Genomic DNA, 17,977 nt, shown 5'->3' with positions numbered 1-17,977 from the left:
ACAATCCCAGCCTCCTCTTATTTTATTTTTATTTTTTTGGGAAACTGCACATGTATCTGTCTTTCTATCTATCTAGACTGCAGGATACTGTTAAACATAGCTTCTTTAAAGCGGTTAGTCACGGAGTTGGGAAAAAAGATATCCAATTATTTGAGGGCATCAATCACAAAGCAGCTAGGGGGGTTTATTTCATGAATGTGCCGCTTTAAATGGAAACATCTCACCAAAAAAAAAAAAAATACAGTTGCTACCCAGGTATTCCGCAGTGGGTTTAATAAAACGGAGATCACCTGCATGACAATCCAAACTCTCTTGAGGACAAAACATACTAATCCTTATAGACAGAGATTCGTTAGCCTGAAAATTACAGCAATTATTAACGCAGTGCGACGCCAGATAGCTAATTACTGTATAAAAATCTGAAACATGCAATATTTTTAGAGTACAAGATGTACAGACGGTGCTGTTTGACTGACAGCTGCTTACAGCCAATTATAGCGCAGAATCATCGTCCACGTGACAGGAACGACGCGGCACTGCCACGAGAGGGGTTTATATAGGGTCAAGCGGAAGCGCTTAGTCGCCATTTCATTGCGGAGTTGGTCGCTGAGCGTTTAGTGGAAGTGCAGCGTCAACAGCGGCGAAAAATTGGATCGTAACAACACTCCGCCCTCATCCCAATGGAAGCCGCCGTCAACCCACCTCACGACAGGTAATGTCCGCAGTGTTTCGGGTCAAACTGAGGACATTTGCTGGGCTTTGTAGTCCGCGTGAGGATGGGAATTATATAATAAAAACCACATTGTTGCTACGGTGACGTTACCGTTAGCCTCCGAGTAGCAAAACAGCGCTACCTCGTCAGCCAGTCTTATGATACAGCCCGATTACGCTAGCTTACACAGGAGACTGTCAACTCTGCACATATTTCTGAAGTCCTCTGAATCTTAATATTTGCACACTGGTTTTGTGGAGCCTATATTTCCGTTTTCTTTAGCGTTTAGCTTCTAATTAGCAGGCAAATGACAGCTGCATCTCCATCGGCTAGGTCAGCCGGGTGCTCCCCGCCGGCTGTCTGTCTGTCTGTCGTGTCATTCATTGCTCATGCAACCTGCTGTCGCTAATGTAAAACAATATCACATAATAAAACTAGTTATAAATAACCCGTGCACTGTTCCCCTCTCCACCCCCACACACAACATCTGCTTAACTGCAACTTGGCAGTCCCAGGTGTATTGTTATATTTATAAAGCGCTGTTGCAGTCTGTCGCCGCTAGCTCGCAAGCTTAGCTTCCAGCTCGCAGCTTCTGTTCTGGTGAACAAACGGCCTGAGACTGTGGCAAAATGGCTGAAATTGCCTGATGGCCCGAGGGTTTTATCAAAATTTTTTAAAATTCTTTTCCGAGCAGTGCTCTTTAATAAATGTGGCGTTTGTGTCTTTTTGGACCCCTTATGCTCGTCAGATATTGGCTTCTGTAGTTGTGAAGTGGTGTTTACAAACAGCGAGGGCGGGGCGTCTAACCACGCGATCAGCAGCTGGTGGACTGAGAGTCTTTGATCAGTTTGACTAAATAATAACGACGGGTTGTTTAGCGCTAACTTGTCTCTGTTTAGTAAAAACAGAAGCTGGTTAAATGCAGGTTCAAGCACTAAAGCCATAATAGTCACATGGAGCCAAGTTGATAATTAAACGGTGTTTGCGTTTTTGCACAAATGTTGCGACTTTAGTTATATTTTCTTTCAAATAATCTTGTTGGAGAAAAGCACGTTAAGTTTTAAAATGCTTTCAATAAAACAGGCATTCTGAATGTTTTTGTTCTCTGTGTGTGTTATTGGATGTATATTTGGATGTTTTTTTCCCCCATTTAATTGTTAAATGCTTCAAACCACTAAAGTAAGTAGAGCTTAAAAACATTTGCCTGGAAATAGAAAAGCTCTTATGTTTACTACTATGCAAATTCCTTTTTTTTGTGGCACCCTTAATGCCGTTTAGTAGTTATTTGTGCTGCTTGTATTCTGTTTGATGTAGAAAACCGGCTCATAGGCTTAGCCATTGTTTGTGTGTCAGTAGGGCATGTGTGTATTAAGCTGTGGTGCTCAGATGGAGGTGAGAAAGGACCGACTTTCTGTGTCCTTTAACTACATGAACTAGGCGACCTCTGTCATCGCATGGTGCATTGAAAAGTGCTCTTTGTGGAACATGGTGTTGTTGGACTACATCCAAACTGGAGATCATAACTTGCAGAGATGCTGATATCTCAAAAAGATTGCTTTCTTTTTAATTAACTCTCTTAAGGCCCATGGGGGAATTTGTTCTCTGCCCTGTTTATTATGGTGCATCTCCAGGGGAGACCACAGTAATTGTGTAAGGCATTGATTGGCGTATCCTCCATTTATTCCTTTGTGTGTGGGGAAAACCAGAGGAAACATTTTATCTGGAAAAGATAATCATGTTTATAAGTAGTTATCTAGTGTGTCACTGTTGTTTGACTTTGAGGCTATTGTTTATAAGATTTATCTAGCTAAGTACAACTCTTTTTAGTAGATTCCCTGTCACAACTTGATAAAGTGCAACAGTGAAACGGTCAAAACAGTGTTCAAAGAAACTGAACCCAAACTTCTGAAGATTATCCAGACTGCCTGTATGTTTCTTGCTGAATTGCATATCACATGACATTGACTTTATTGCCTTATCAGCAGCATTCTTATAGGACAGTGTTGGCTGGAGATGAGATGAGCCATGCAGTCATGGCTCCCATGACAGTGCTAAAAGTTGCAACCTATTGATGAAATCCTGGTTTCCTAGATAACCATTTGGGGGGGGTCTTTTCTTATTTTTTCCTTTTTTTTTTTCTTCTTTATCCTCTCCCACCTTAAGTTTATTTACAGCCAGCCAGCTTTTTCCACATGAGGTATTAAGGTAGCATTTCTTTCCTTCTTTTCCTAGTAATGTGAATGCAGGGTCTTTTTTTTATTATTTTAAATCATTGTCATTAATTCTTCTCCTGTGCTTTTACATCTTCCTCACTCCAGCTCTCTGGTTGGGTTGTCCGGTGGTATGATGGACCAACACACAAGCTCGGGCAAACGCATTCGTAAGCCCTCCCTGCTGTACGAGGACTTTGAGAGCCCCTCCCTACCCCACACAATGCCCCAGGGTCCCCCTGCCCCTCCACAGCCCCCAGTGAAGGATCCCACCCGACCAGGCCGCATGACAAACCAGCTGCAGTACCTCCAGAAGACCCTGATGAAGTCTCTTTGGAGGCACCACTTTGCCTGGCCTTTTCAGGAGCCCGTGGATGCCTACAAGCTTAACCTGCCGGTGGGTTGAATCCAAGTGCTTTGATAAAACACTCTGAGTTTGAATGTGTCTGCTTCCAGATACTGTGATAAATATCCAATATTCTGTATTATTTTTTTGGCTATTATAAATTATCCTTTCTGGTTTGTTAATAGATGATTGAATCTCAGGTTTTTTGGTTTTTTTAAAAAAATATTTTTAACATCTTGGGACCATTATGGAAAAGGTGTCCACACTTTAAACAGTAAACAAGTAGGATTGGTATTTCTGTAGAGCCATAAATTAAAAAGTTATTAATTAAAAAAAATCATTTTTTCCCCCAAGGATTACCATAAAATTATCAAACAACCCATGGACATGGGGACCATTAAGAAACGCTTGGAAAATAACTTCTACCGTAGTGCAAGTGAGTGCATACAGGACTTCAACACAATGTTCACCAACTGCTACATCTACAACAAGGTAGGTCAAAAGGTAAAAAACACATTTTTATCCATGCTATTTATTCCATTTTAATTGATATTTGTTCCTTTTTCTCAAGCTAGCATTCCCTTTGGATTGCATTTAGTAACACACTGATCTTACACTGAGCAGGCGTAGAACTGTGTTTTGTCAGCTCAGAGTGAAAAAATAAGTGTTAAAGTACAGTGTTTAATGGTTTCTAGCAAACCAGTGGGGAAATCTAGCAAGATTTGGTGTTTATTTTTTTATATTTTTATATTTTTATTTTTTTAAATGACTTGACCAAAGTTGTGTGTATTTTTGTTAATGATCCAAGCAGAGGGACAGAAATTTTAGAGGCTATTTTTTTTAAACCCTTCACCATTTCCCTTAACTTTACACAAAATGCCCTGTGATTTCTCTGCTATCCTTCATAGCAAGAGAACATGTACTACATGTGCTCCTCAGCATAACGTAAGGGAAGCAAGGGAAAATTTTAAAGTGAAAGACAAAAGGCCTAATGACTGCAGAAATGTGCTACATGTAAATAATTTTGCAAAGCTGACTCAACTCAACCTAGATATGTAAATTAAGCAATGGCTTGTGTGTAACAGATTATTTCAGTGCTTATACAAACTTACATTTTGCATTAAGTTGTCTCGTAGACGACCATATGAAGTGTCTTAGTCTGGGATTTCTATGGTGATTGTTAACATCTTTATGTGGGAAAACAGTGGTTTAGTTTATATTATTATTTATGAAATGTAAGCACTAATCTGAGGAAATTCTTTTCAAGAATCTGTAATTATCTGTTTGATCTATTTACACATAACAATCAAAAGGGATGTTTTTAAAATTGTATGAATGTTCCTGTCAGTCTGTTAACAAATATACAAAAAATACAAAACCTTTATTGTTAAACTGAAAGGACATTTATGCAAAAAATAGTACTTCTTATATTTTATTTGTGCTCATGTGTTGCTTTTTTATTTATTTGGTTAGCCAACAGATGACATTGTGCTGATGGCCCAATCCCTAGAGAAGATTTTTCTTCAGAAGGTGGCCCAGATGCCCGAAGAGGAAGTTGAACTTCCTCCTCCAGCTCCTCGGAACAAAAACAGCAGGGGAAGAGGTCGTAAATCTTCTGGTAAGTAGGGATGGAAATCGAGAACCGGTTCTATCAAGAACTGGTTCCTGGTAGTCGAATTCTTCAGAATAGTTAGTCTGCTTACTTATCGGTTCTTCTACTTGCGGTACAATTAGCTGATTTCAGTTGTCGGAGGTGGAGAATAGCTGGGCAGTTTACTGCAAATATGCTGGTGTGAGTGACTGTAGCCTCAGGTTTATATTTTTAAAGGGTAATTATGAGACGGTGCGTTTAGGGTCATTTTACAGAGTAGGATGAAAGTAATGTTATGAGTAGCATAATGAATTATTTTCTCTGTGAGTAATTTAGGTAACAAATTCTTATCCAAAATTCCCATTTCTACCTGTAATTGTGAAAATCACGATACAGGCTTCTAGAGTTTCATATTGTCTTTATTCCAATTTACTGCTAAAAACTGGAGCATTTTGTTTTAGATATGCAAATTTGTTTGAGCCATATTTTGGCAAATAAAGATGTTAAGATGTATTTATTTACAAGCAGGAAGGCATTATGAAAGCAACATTTATGATTGAGGTGGTGTTGTTGTGTAGCTGAAATGCAACTCTTAAATTTAATATTCTTTATCTACCAGCATCAAGGGCTCAGCAGGTGCCAGCAGTGTCCCAGTCAGCCTACTCCCCCTCATCCTCAGACACGGGGGATTCCATGCTGGCCAACTCTCCCCAGACTGTGCTAACTAAAAGCCTGCCACCAGCTAACATTATGGGTTTGCCTCCTACACAGCCCACAACCAAGGTATGTAAGACAGAATGCTGATTAGAATAATTTGCATATCTAGAATTTAGCATGCAAAATTGATGTTGAAACACTTAAGTTCCTTTTTAACAGCACTGAATGTGAAAGTAAACTGTCCTTTGTTAAAGATTTAGTATTTCAGTTGTGAGGATTATAAGCCATGTAACAAAGCCATAATAAAGTGATCACAACAATTTCCAACTTTTTCTTTCTATAGAAGAAAGGTGTAAAACGCAAAGCAGATACCACCACACCCTCTACCATGGGCTTCACTACTGTGGGCATGTCAGGAACGCCACACATGGTGGGCTTGGGGAAAGGGGGACACGGGGGTCAAATCCATGACACGTCCATGCACACGGTCTCCTCAATGGGAAGCATAAGCTTGGAGACCCCACCTGGGATTGGGCTCGTCAGGAGTCCTGGAGGCCCTGTCCTGCTCCAGCCAATGATGGCTGGCACTGGACGCAGAGTTGGCAGCGGACGCCCCATCAAACCCCCCAAGAAGGACTTGCCCGATTCTGTTCAACCTCAGCCCTCAAGGAAGGGAAAACTCAGCCCGCAGCTGAGGTACTGCAGTGGGCTGCTGAAGGACATGTTATCAAAGAAACATGCTGCGTACGCATGGCCTTTCTACACACCCGTGGATGCAGCTGCACTCGGACTTCATGACTATCACGATATCATCAAGTGTCCTATGGACCTCAGCACCATCAAGGTGACTTTGAATGCGTGAAAGTGTGCTCGCAGTACTATAACAGTAATCTTTCTTTTTACTAAACATACCATGGTGAAACGATAAAACACAGAAGGGAGAATGGGGAAGGATTTTAAATGTGAATGTAAAATGCAGTGGGAAAAAAAAAAACTTCTATTAAAATCTAATAAAAATGTCCATTTCCTGTTTTTTACAATCAGAGGAAGATGGACTGTCGTGAGTACAGAGATGCTCAACAGTTTGCCAGTGATGTAAGACTGATGTTCTCCAACTGCTACAAGTACAATCCACCTGATCACGATGTTGTGGGGATGGCACGGAAACTACAGGTGAGCAGCAGTTACACGGACCAGGCGCCCTCACACAGGCTTCTTCAGTTATATTTGCTACTTTATTACTCACCTTCCTCCTTTCTTACCATTTAACTTTTTATTTATTTTTTCCCCCCATGCCTCAGGATGTCTTTGAGTTCCGTTTCGCCAAGATGCCAGATGAACCACACATGGAGCACACAGCCATGTCCATGAGTGGGCATCAGACATCCTCTTCATCATCTTCCTCCTCCTCATCCTCCTCATCTTCCTCCACCTCTGAGAGTGAGCCTAGCAGCGAGAGTGAGGAGAGTGAGAGCAGCCCAAGCTCAGACAGCGAGGAGGAGCGAGCACATCGCTTGGCTGAATTACAGGACCAGGTGTGCACACAAGTAAGATATTGAGTAGCTACTATTGAGGTATTGGAGGGTGTTTGTTGCATCAAACTAAACGTGGAAACAAAAACGGCTTTAATTTGTATATTTTTCTCAGCTCCGAGCCGTGCACGAGCAGCTAGCTGCTCTCTCCCAGGGCCCCATCGTCAAGCCCAAGAAGAAAAAGGAGAAAAAAGACAAAAAGGAGAAGAAGAAAAAGAAAAAGCTGGAGAAGCGAAATCGAGGAGTCCGAAGCAGAGCAGGCTCTGAGGAATGGAAGATGCCCAGCAAGTTGAAGAGCAAATCTGCCAAAGCAGGTGGCTCCCAGGCCAAGAAAAGCCAGGGGAAGAAGAGTAACAAGAACAGCAAGTTAGTATAAATGAACCACCACACCAGTTTTTTCTTCTTTTTTTTTAAACTTGATCTCATCTTCATCATCATCATCCTTCCTTTTTGGGGTTTAGTGAAACAAATAATTATACTGTTCAACCAGTTAAATGTTTTGAATGCAAAACAGCTGATAGCTGTGCTCTTCTGTTATTTCAGGACTTCAAAGAAGCCTTTCTACCCTCCACTTGCCACTTCCATGTTACCACACTATGACTCGGAGGAAGAGGAAGAGATCGTGCCCATGTCATACGATGAGAAGCGCCAGCTAAGCCTCGACATCAACAAGTTACCAGGCGAGAAGCTGGGTCGTGTGGTCCACATCATACAGTCCAGGGAGCCGTCACTGAGGGACACCAACCCCGAGGAGATTGAGATTGACTTTGAAACACTCAAACCATCCACACTGAAAGAGCTCGAGCGCTACGTGATGACATGTCTGAGGAAGAAGCCCCGTAAGCCGTATGCTGAACAAGGTAGATAAAATGACCACCAAGACAACGCCAGCATATTCCTGTTTAGCAATATCTTGGATGTTTTTGAGTGTCAGAACATACTATCAGTACCTAACATGTGGCATATGTTAAAGTCTGTAATGGCTAAGGACATCTTAGCATGTAGGGAAAAAATAGACCGTTAAACTTGGAGATTAAGTTGATGCTGAAGAAAGAATCTGTAGTTTTGACTCATGCAGCCACACAGGAGGGCAATTATATATTCATGTTAAGGGCTGATAGCCACGTCTGCGTCCAAATGCCCTTTCAGTTCCCAAAGTCAAACAACCTGATCCAGTGTTGAGGTTAAATGGCACAAATGCTTTTGATTCCTGAAAGTTAACAGTATAGTTGCTCTCACAGTTGATATAATCAAATTCTTGGAAAGAGGCTTTACAAGGCTGAGTGGATACTTTCTGCCTCTGCATTTCTAAACCCAGTATGTAACTAAACAAGTTTGCAATTAGTATTACATTTATTTACATCAAAAACAAGAACCTAGTAGTTTTCTCTCCTTTATTTATACAGATAAATCTCATTAATGGTAAATGGCCTGTATTTATATAGTGCTTTACTAGTCCCTAAGGACCCCAAAGCGCTTTACATATCCAGTCATCCACCCATTCACACACACACTCACACATTGGTGATGGCAGCTACATTGTAGCCACAGCCACAGCCACCCTGGGGCGCACTGACAGAGGCGAGGCTGCCGGACACTGGCGCCACCGGGCCCTCTGACCAATCAATAGGACACATCATTAGGACATCATTAAGACACAGGGTCTCATTTTCAAGAGTGGCCTGTTTTTAAATATCCGTTCAATACTACAGCACATTAAAGTTATTACACACTATAGTCATTACACTTGATATAACCAATTAACTGTTAAAATACAACTAAAAAAACAACAACAACAGTAGCAATAAAACATAAGAACATCCAGTGATGGTTTCTCCATTATCCTTGGAATTTATTTAAAACCCCTCAGTTCAGTTAAGTTGCACAGCTTCAGATCGTGTTGTAATTTGTTCCAAGTATAAGGATCATTGTAAGAAAATGCCTTTTTCCCAACTTCTGTGCGTACTGAAGGAACAGTGAATGTAATAAAAGCTTGTGAGCGGAGGCTCTAGATTCTCTGTTAAGGTGACACATAGTAAGTTAGATACACTTGTAGTAAACAAATGACTGATTTATGACTGAAAATGTACTAATGCAACAGCCTGTGGGTGGACAGTGAACGCCAGTTAACCAAAGAGTATGAAGTCCAATGGTTGGTAAGAGTTTTACATCCTGTGATGAATCTCAGTGCTCCGTGATAAACAGCATCCAACATCTGTAAAGAGCTAACAGGAACGTTCATAGTGGTTTGTGCTTAACAACAAATGATACATAAGTAGATATATAGAAAAATTATGTATATTAAAAAAAATTAAGAACCTTAATCAGTGCCATCTAAGTTTGGACTTGGAAACAATGGTACACTAGTTTTAATGCAGGAAAAATAACAGTTTTCCTGCACAAAAATATCTGGTTTTCATGACAATAGTGTGTAATATTTCCCTGACTGGACTGACAAGAGAAATAAAACTGTAGCAGAGGATTACGCCTATCTGACAGGCATGTAGTTTAGTTTAACCACATCACCTTGGTGTTGCACTCAAATATTTCTATCTAGCGCCCTCCTTCATGTCTGTCAGTGACAGAGAGGCTAGGTTTCCTCTTGACATTAAGTTCTGAGTTGATGTGTATTTGATTGGCCTTTACCTGTCAGGTTTTCATTCTGTGTAGCCAAAGAGCTAGAGTCTATGCAGACAGACTTGAGACTGCAAGTCTTAATTTCACTACAAATAATTTCTTTGTATGTTATAACTTCTCTCTGCAGCAGATGCTAAGCTAAAGCACCAACAAAGTGAATAGAAGTAGCTAAAGTTGATGGTTTCTGCAAATATTTGACGCTGCCCCCTGGTGACTGGTCACAACTACAGCATGTAGATGTGACTGCAGAGCTCAGCATAGCACTGACTCATTACCAGAGCACTACTAAGCTGCTACTTAAAATTAGTAAAGAGAGCAATAAATTTAATCTCTGTATTTAACTTAACACTACTCAGTACTGATTTATTAGTGGTGTGACACAGTATACTTGCCAGTGTATTTCTGTATGGTCCCCAGCTCTGTAACAACCTTTTTATCATCTTATATTGCAGCAGCAAAGAAAGGCAGCATTGGCAAGTCTAAAGAGGAGCTGACCTTGGAGAAGAGGAGGGAGCTAGAGAGGAGGCTGCAAGATGTCAGCGGACAACTCAATTCAGTCAAGAAACCCACGAAACCTAAAGGTAAGCTCTCACATCATCACATTTCTGTGTGGATGCAAACATGTCTGGTTTTCAGAGCAACTTACAGTTTCTCTAAGTTACTCAAATACTGTGCACTTCAATAATTCAGCGAAGATGCCACAGCGTTTCAAGTGTAGAGTTGGCCTTTGCTCCCTGTGCGAGTTCCCTCAAGTACTCCAGACATGCATGTTAGGTTAAATAGTGATTCTAAATTGGGAGAGACAGAACGGTTGGATTTGACTTGTGTTCTAGTTTGTATAGTCGGGAAAGACAGTCTATTCATATAATGCTATATGTTGTGGCCATTTTTGTTGAATGTTTATAAAACGCAATTTGTATTCATTTTTGTTTTTTCTTTAAAGTTGTAAGAATATGCTGACCTAGTTTTGTTATGTAAATTTGTAATTCATTTTATTGGAAAAGATTTTGGAAGGTGATTGGTTTATTGGCTTATGGACCCTCCCATTAATCATGGGATCAAGAGCACCCTGGAGGGGTGTAGTAAGGAGGGCTTATTGTTTGCCAAATGTCTGATGGGAAGACGGGAGGGTTAGAAAATGATTTTTTTTTTTTTTTTTTTTTTTTTATCACTTTTGAAGTTGTTAAAGCAAATTAAGTTAACTTTCGTTTAATTTTAAGTTGTAAGAAGTTATTTGGTTGATTTTTGTTTATAATTTTGCACGAAATAAACGCCATATGATTTTTAAACAATGGAGTCAGAAGTGCGTTCCAAAAACAAACCTCCCGTTGCCACCCACGGCCTTTTCTTGGACTTTTTTGGTGTTTGTAACATAAAAGGCCGTGACATTATTTGGTTGTGTAAATCTACAGTAAGACATCATAATAATATGGAATGCCTCATGTGTGCTGATCATTAGAAAACCAGTTTGTTTATTTCTTTAAAGTGTGGGCAGGGCTTTTGTTTCGCTTATCTGCATACCATAATGGGCTTTTATTTGAGAAACACTCGTAGGGGTTTTCTTTGTATTATTTTAGGGTCTTAACCTTACAATAACAGGCAACTGTTTTTGTAATTTGGCGCTATATAAATACAATTGAATTGAAAATTGAATTTCATTAAAGTATCTTCTTCTCTCCTGCTGCTTAAAGATTGTATGAAGAGTAAGAACATTCATCGGCCTGCAGATGCATTAGTAGCAGGGCGGGATTAAACCGGGAGCGTAGATCAGAATGAGCGAGAAAAATGGCAAAGTATTTAAACACCATGATTGTGTGCTGAAGCGGGATGCATAGTATTAGACATGTGTGCGCCTGTACCCCCACACAAGCAGGAATTTAGAAAGTGTTGAGCTAAAACATACCTTTTTAAATCGTGCGCACACACTTTCTAGAGCGATTCAAGCCTGTTATGGTGACGTTTAGACTATATTTAAGGCTGTACATCTTCAGGTTTTTCCTCTTTTGATCTGCAAAAGAAGACAATATGTACAGCTGGCTTTAGATGGAAAGAAGATACTATTTCTGTGTTTACACAGATTAAGTTGTGAATCGAGAGTTTTATGCATCAGGCCCCTGGAGTTTATCCATCTTTCTACCCTGTGTGTATTTGAGTTACAGCTTTAACTTCTGTTTACATGTTATCCCCTGGCCATTATATCACATCTGGCTATAAATGAGCTATTCTTTTGTTTTAGGAAATTTTGGTTCGCACTCTCCATCACTAGACTGTTTGTAGAAGCAGAATTGTCTGTAAAAACCAGATGAAATGTGAGGTTTTGCACGTATGGGCTGTTTTGGCAAAGAAGCTGAGAGAAACACTTCAGTGCTTTCTTCCTTTTCGTACAGGTGCATCCATTAAACATTGTTCTCTTTGCTATTTTCTCCTCAGTGGAAAAGCCGAGTGCAGTGGAGACTCACGCCCAGCCATCACGCCTCAGCGGAAGCAGCTCCAGCTCAGACTCGTCCTCCTCGTCCTCGTCATCCTCTTCCTCAGACAGCAGTGATTCAGACTCGAGTTGAGATTGTTAGCAAAAAACGAAGAAGTCAAACGCTAATGTCTCAGGGACTTGGGCTGGCCCAGGACGCATCACGCCCTGAAGCGATAGTTGGCTGAGATTGAACACTACAACAAAAACACTCCAAATGGACTCCTGTAATCCTGTAATGTTTTGAATGTTGGACTGAGGGATGTGGAACAATGTCTTTGTGGATTATTGTAGAACCCAAACACTAAATGCCTTGTTCTCCCCTTCCTTCCCTTTGTAAATACTTGTACAAATTTATGTTTCTTTTATAAAGAAGATTTTTATGGGGATCCCTGAAGAGGGAGGTGGAGTAATAATTTAAAAAATTGATGTGGAAAGACGGGCCTGACTGAAAAATCTGTTTGGCTGGCCTTACACTGTCTCCTTTTTGGTGAAAGAATGGAAGAGCGTCATATTTTATTTGTTTTCTCCTCCCACCCACATTTCCTCAGATGTTACTGGAATTGAAACCAGCAACCTTTTGGTCTCAAGCCTTGCTTTTCTAACAATTTTAGATGAACCCCTAGACTCAGCCTTAATGATTGTTCATAACGGTTACGATATTTGGAGAAATCCAATACTGTTGACAGATCTGGCAGCCTCTGAGCTGCGTTTCAAAGCATGCTTATGGGATCTTCCATATTCAGGTCAGAATTTAAAGTTTGAGATTTAGATTTCTCTGTTATGTTTACATAAGTTCTCAGTTTAACAATAACATTTATGCTGCAGTCTGTTTTAGTACAGTATAGAGTAACAGTTTAATGTACTATAAATACAAAGTTTAGCAGCTAAGATAGATATTCATTCAATTTGTACAGAGTTTTGTGGCTGCACTGTTATCCTAAAAAGCCACCAGCTATTTTAAGACCGACAAGTCTTATAAACACGTCTCAAGCTGAACTCATTTCTTACAACTTACTTTGACGTTTTCATCCTTCATTACATCAAACAGTAACTCGAGTGTCCGTCTATTTCTGAGCTGAAAGCAAGCTGCTGAATGTTATCATGTTACAGTTTCTAATTTCCATATTAATTTCCTGAACATCTGAAGTATTGCATTACCATTTCTTGCAGACCTCTGTAGCACTTGAAAACACTGGCTGCTCAGCGCTGACTGGAACAAATAGCGACGACTGATTAAACTCAAGCTGAAAACAACACGTTTCCTGTAAACCGATAGGAGAGCCCTCATTGTACATGCATAGTTGAAGCTGTTGATGAATGTTCAGTAAAGATATGCTTGTATATAATTCAGCTGTATTTGCTGTTGCACAAACTAATGTATTTCTGCTGTTTGGTCTCCTTTTTTTCCCCCTCCCAGTTACCCTTTTTGCTTTTTTTTATTTTTAAGAAAATAACATGTTATCTCTCATTCCAGTTAGTTGTCTTGGTTGTTTTCTGAAGAGGATTCACATGCTGCCTCTCAGAAGCAAACCTTTCATTTGACAGGTGTTTATTAAAAATAACTTCTGTAGAACAAATGTGAGATGTGGGAGTTTTGCTTTGAAGCTTGTTAGCTGCGCAGCTGCAATAACTGCATATGGATGAAGTTGATCAGACAAACCAAAAAGCTTTGGGAAAGCTTTATTTTTTTATTATTTATTATATTTTATTAATTTTTTATTAATAATATAAAGACTAATTTTATTCATAAATATTTTATTATTTATTTTGTTAAGCGATGCGACAATCAGCGAGCAGCAGTGTGGCTTCATGTTTTGAGAGCATTGGTTTGGGTGATGAACAGGTTAAGAGCATATTTGTGTGACAGTATAACAAGATTAATGGCCCCATGTGGGCTATGAACTATAAAGTTAGATAGCGGTTTGCCTTTTATCCCCTTTCTACTAATATATTCTGACATTTAGAAGCTCAGCATTAATAACAAGGAAATTGCTCCAGCAGGTGGCAGCAGTTATTCATATTAAAATCTCAGTGAAAACCAACAACTGGTTCATGTTAAGACCGTCATCTCCGAATCCACTGGTACCCAGTTTGATATTAGGGAGGGACGACCTTGAAAAGGTGAAACCTGCTCTGTTGGTTATTTTGAAGCTCAAAAATACCAGAAGGTGTTTAATGTGTTGCCAGTGATGCTGATTAACTCCCACCCATAACGGTGCTGCAGCAACTTTTTATATCAGAAACCTTTAAAAAAAAAAAAAAAAGAAGAAGAAGCAAAAACAACACAGTCGTGTTTTTGCTGAAATGGAGTATGCTGTAAAAAAGTGAATACATCCTGTGATCAGTTAAAATTTACCAGCAGGGGCATTTGCATCAGTATTATAACTAGTGTTCAAGAGACTTTTCGAATGCCTCTTGTTCTAAAATGTTACTATTTTTATCCATTTGAATATTTTTCCAGCCAGGCTACATCTGAACAACAGAAAGCATCATGATTGGTTACCTGCCAGTGTCTAATGGAGCCAAAAAGCATGGCTGCTAACAATTTTTGGAGCAGCTTGGCTGGTGTTAATAAGTAATGCTCCACATTATTTGAATTCTCAGCCCATATTTAGCTCATGCACAGCCACTGTATTGCTCACAAAAGCTGCTTTAAACAGCTCGACTGCACACAAAAATATGTAATATCGTAGGTGGTGGTTAGCACTGTCACCTCACAGCAAGGAGGTCCTCGGTTGGAGTCCAGTGATCAGTTATTTTATGTTGATCCTACCACCTGTAGGAAGTTGTATGTCCTGAAACCTTGCAGGGCAATGGATGTGTCACCACAGACTGGCAAAGACTCATATGTGACTGGCAAAGACTTCATTTGGCATCTTCACTCATCTCTTTTCACTCTCTGTGTGTTTATAGATCAGTTTGCATTTTAATAATTAGTTATTATTAATCTCTGTCTCTCTTTCATAGTGCTTGTCTAATCTTCCTGTCTGCCTCCCCTAACCCCCCAAACAGTCACGGCAGATGGCCACCCCACCCCGAGCCTGGTTATCTGGAGGTTTCTTCATGGGACGTTTTTTCCTTCGTATTGTCGCCAAGTGCTTGCTCAAAGGGAGTCACTTAATTGTTGTGTGTTTCTCTGTGTTATTGTAGGGTTTTGACCTTACAGTACAAAGCACCTTGAAGTGACTGATCAAATAATTTAACTTTTAAATAGAGATTTTGTTTTTCTTTGGCAAAAAAACCCAAAATAATAAAAAAAATGTTGAATAAAGCAACAGGAAAATGTACTAAAGGCATCAAAAGTAAAGGTGTTCCACCTTTATAATAATGGCATATTCTGTGTTATCATATTGTTGTGAGTAAACAATGACTCTAATATCTAGACAATTGTTGGAAATGGGCCGCTATTAATTTAAAAAATCAGTTTTCTACCAAATTAAACTGTAGCAGTATGAAGGGAGCAAAAGAGTGCAGTGTTGTTATTGTAAGGAGTGATTAAGGAGCATTCTGATGTTTGATAGAAAAGCAGGTATGAGCAAAAATCCCCAAGCAAAATCTATGTGTCGACTCTTTTGCCTATTGACGTTGCTCTTAAAATATTTATATATTCTGTGTTTTCAAAGAAGTATGAAATCCTGGCATTAATTGATCTTCTTAATTTTAACTTATAGCGCAGAGAGCAGTACAAGCACAGATACTCAAACCTCGCCCAGGAGACGTCCAGGAGGCATCCTAGTCAGATGCTGAGACGACGTTAACTGGCCAGGGGAGATCACTGTCATGTATGTGCTCCGGCAAATCTACAGCAACTGTGTGACTCTATCATGTCAATATGGGCCCAAATCTCTGATACTCAACAATCTGTTTCCAGCACCTTGTTGGTACTACCAAACTGTAACTAATGAAGTGACCAGTGACCAGTGTTGGTCAAGTTACTTGAAAAAAGTAATCAGTAACTAATTACTGATTACTTCCCCAAAAAAGTAATCCCGTTACTTTACTGATTACTTATTTTCAAGAGTAATTAATTACTTAGTTACTTTTTAAAAACACGATTTACAACCTGAATAGGTGATAAAGCGATAGATCTTTCAGCCCAATTCTACTTTTTCTGCATAATCCATCATACAAAATGTAATCAAATGGAAAAGTCTCTTTTTTTTAAACTTGTTTTATTAGTTTTAATCTTTTAACTTTATGCATCAAACAAAAATTAAATTATATGCATCATTCTCTGGCTTGAAGAAATTAGTTTAACATTTAAACCTATTTTCTGCACATTCCAGCACATAAAATAAAAATATTTTGTTGTGTTTACACTCAGTCTTTCAAATAGATGCAAGTAAAACACAGCAGAAAATAAATAAAGTCAAAGACTCACGGTCCTGTTGCTCTATTTTCACCTGTAAAGCAGGAGTAAGATAGGCGGAGGTTTACCCTGGTGCAGGTGTGCGCAGCGGTCAGTGGAAGAATCCGCGAGTTTCTCTGTGAGTTTCCCATTGCGTCGTAGCGCACTCTTTGCTTGTTTAGGGGTTTTTTTTCGCTGTAAAAAGAAGTTTTCTTCCCATGCACAACGGACACTAATGTTTTTGTCACTTTTTATGGAATCAAACTCAAAGTAAGGTCAGTACTTCCACGCTTTAAACGCTGCACGCTCATACTCTCTCCCGCACTCGATATATGATCCATTGTTGATCTGCACACAGCTGTTGTCACAAACGTGCACTCGCTTATGTCACTGTCATGAGACATTCTCGCAAAAAAATCACGGTTTTAGTAACACAGTAACGCAGCGTTCCTACGGGAAAGTAACGGTAATCTAATTACCTTATTTTGCAATAGTAATCCCTTACTTTATTCGTTACTTGAAAAAAGTAATCAGATTACTGCCCATCTCTGCCAGTGACCCTCCAATATCACTGCTAATTACAAAGCAGTAGTTCTGAATAAATGAACTGTGAAATATTAGACTGTCAGTTGTTTATAATAAATCAGTTTTAGAGATGATTATTGTCACTATTAGGAGGAATCAGGCTCACACTTTCAAAGTCTTTGTGCATCTGCTTTCAATATAGAACTATAATAGTAATATCAAACTTCTTTTTGTTACTTTAATTACTGTTTCAGACTGAAAGCGCCAATGATGCAGACACTTTAACGTGTGTTCTTCCACTTTGCGGCACAATGTGTTTATTTATCTAATAAAATATAAGCAAATGCGTGCTTTGGCGTATTGTGCTGTAATGCATTTAAAGTTATTGCGTTTGTCGTGAACTCATGGCACACATGAAGGGAAGTGGAAAATGTTATTCCTTTATTCTGCACTGCAAGCGAAACACATTGAAACGAAAGAGGACAATTGTATTACAGAGTCTCGTGTGTATTAACCCTTCATCACAACAGTCTGTGATCACTGGCACATTCACGTAGTCGCCATCAATTATCGCAAGCTTTTGGGCAGATCTGTGCTCCTGCAGTCGCCGCCTGACACAAATGATCAGTAAATAATGTTTGTCGTGTCTGCTTGCTTGTGTTTTAACACCGGCGCAGAATGGCAATGCTCCAAACTGCCTCTGTCTCTGTTGGATTTATTTGGCTCAGGCCTGAATCTAATTATTTTCACAGTGATGGATGAGATAGCTGCCACATTTTAATATGGGAGCGTGTGCAGCTTCTGAGGAATGAATTTCTGTGTGTAAACCTCCCCAAAAAATCTAAATTCAGCAGCTTTGATTTTGCATTAACAGAACATATATATTCAAAGGGCTAAAGTCGTTCATACCTTGGGCTTTGTAAAACAAGATCAATATTTCAATTGGACT

General features: G+C 39.6%; 1 protein-coding gene across 5 annotated transcripts; it reads left to right on the top strand.

Annotated features, from left to right (window-relative positions):
• The first annotated feature begins 561 nt into the window (after positions 1-561).
• On the top strand, positions 562-13,726 carry brd2b (bromodomain containing 2b). Of its 5 annotated transcripts, none has more exons than XM_087848474.1 (12): positions 562-712; positions 3,031-3,319; positions 3,623-3,760; positions 4,742-4,886; positions 5,479-5,642; positions 5,860-6,360; positions 6,561-6,689; positions 6,818-7,051; positions 7,164-7,414; positions 7,592-7,908; positions 10,138-10,266; positions 12,116-13,726. In XM_087848474.1, exons 1-12 carry the CDS (start codon positions 681-683, stop codon positions 12,244-12,246), a joined length of 2,460 nt encoding a protein of 819 aa, XP_087704600.1. In that variant the 5' UTR covers positions 562-680; the 3' UTR covers positions 12,247-13,726. The 5 variants fall into 5 exon arrangements, with proteins under 5 accessions (XP_087704600.1, XP_087704597.1, XP_087704598.1 ...); XM_087848471.1 differs by having other exon boundaries at positions 6,818-7,063; XM_087848472.1 differs by having other exon boundaries at positions 3,623-3,772.
• Positions 13,727-17,977: the final 4,251 nt, after the last annotated feature.

This window comes from Neolamprologus brichardi, chromosome 11, assembly GCF_056152115.1.
Source record: "Neolamprologus brichardi isolate AB-2024 chromosome 11, ASM5615211v1, whole genome shotgun sequence".
Classification (NCBI taxonomy): Eukaryota; Metazoa; Chordata; class Actinopteri; order Cichliformes; family Cichlidae; genus Neolamprologus; species Neolamprologus brichardi.
Note: the sequence above shows the minus strand (reverse complement) of the source record. Positions and strands in the feature narration are given on the sequence as shown.

Coding starts and splice junctions, on each gene's coding strand:
- brd2b (XM_087848470.1), top strand. CDS start 681: ATGGAAGCCGCCGTCAACCCACCTCACGACAG. Junction 713..3,030: donor GTCAACCCACCTCACGACAG/GTAATGTCCGCA, acceptor TCCTCACTCCAG/CTCTCTGGTTGGGTTGTCCG. Junction 4,887..5,478: donor AAGAGGTCGTAAATCTTCTG/GTAAGTAGGGAT, acceptor TTTATCTACCAG/CATCAAGGGCTCAGCAGGTG.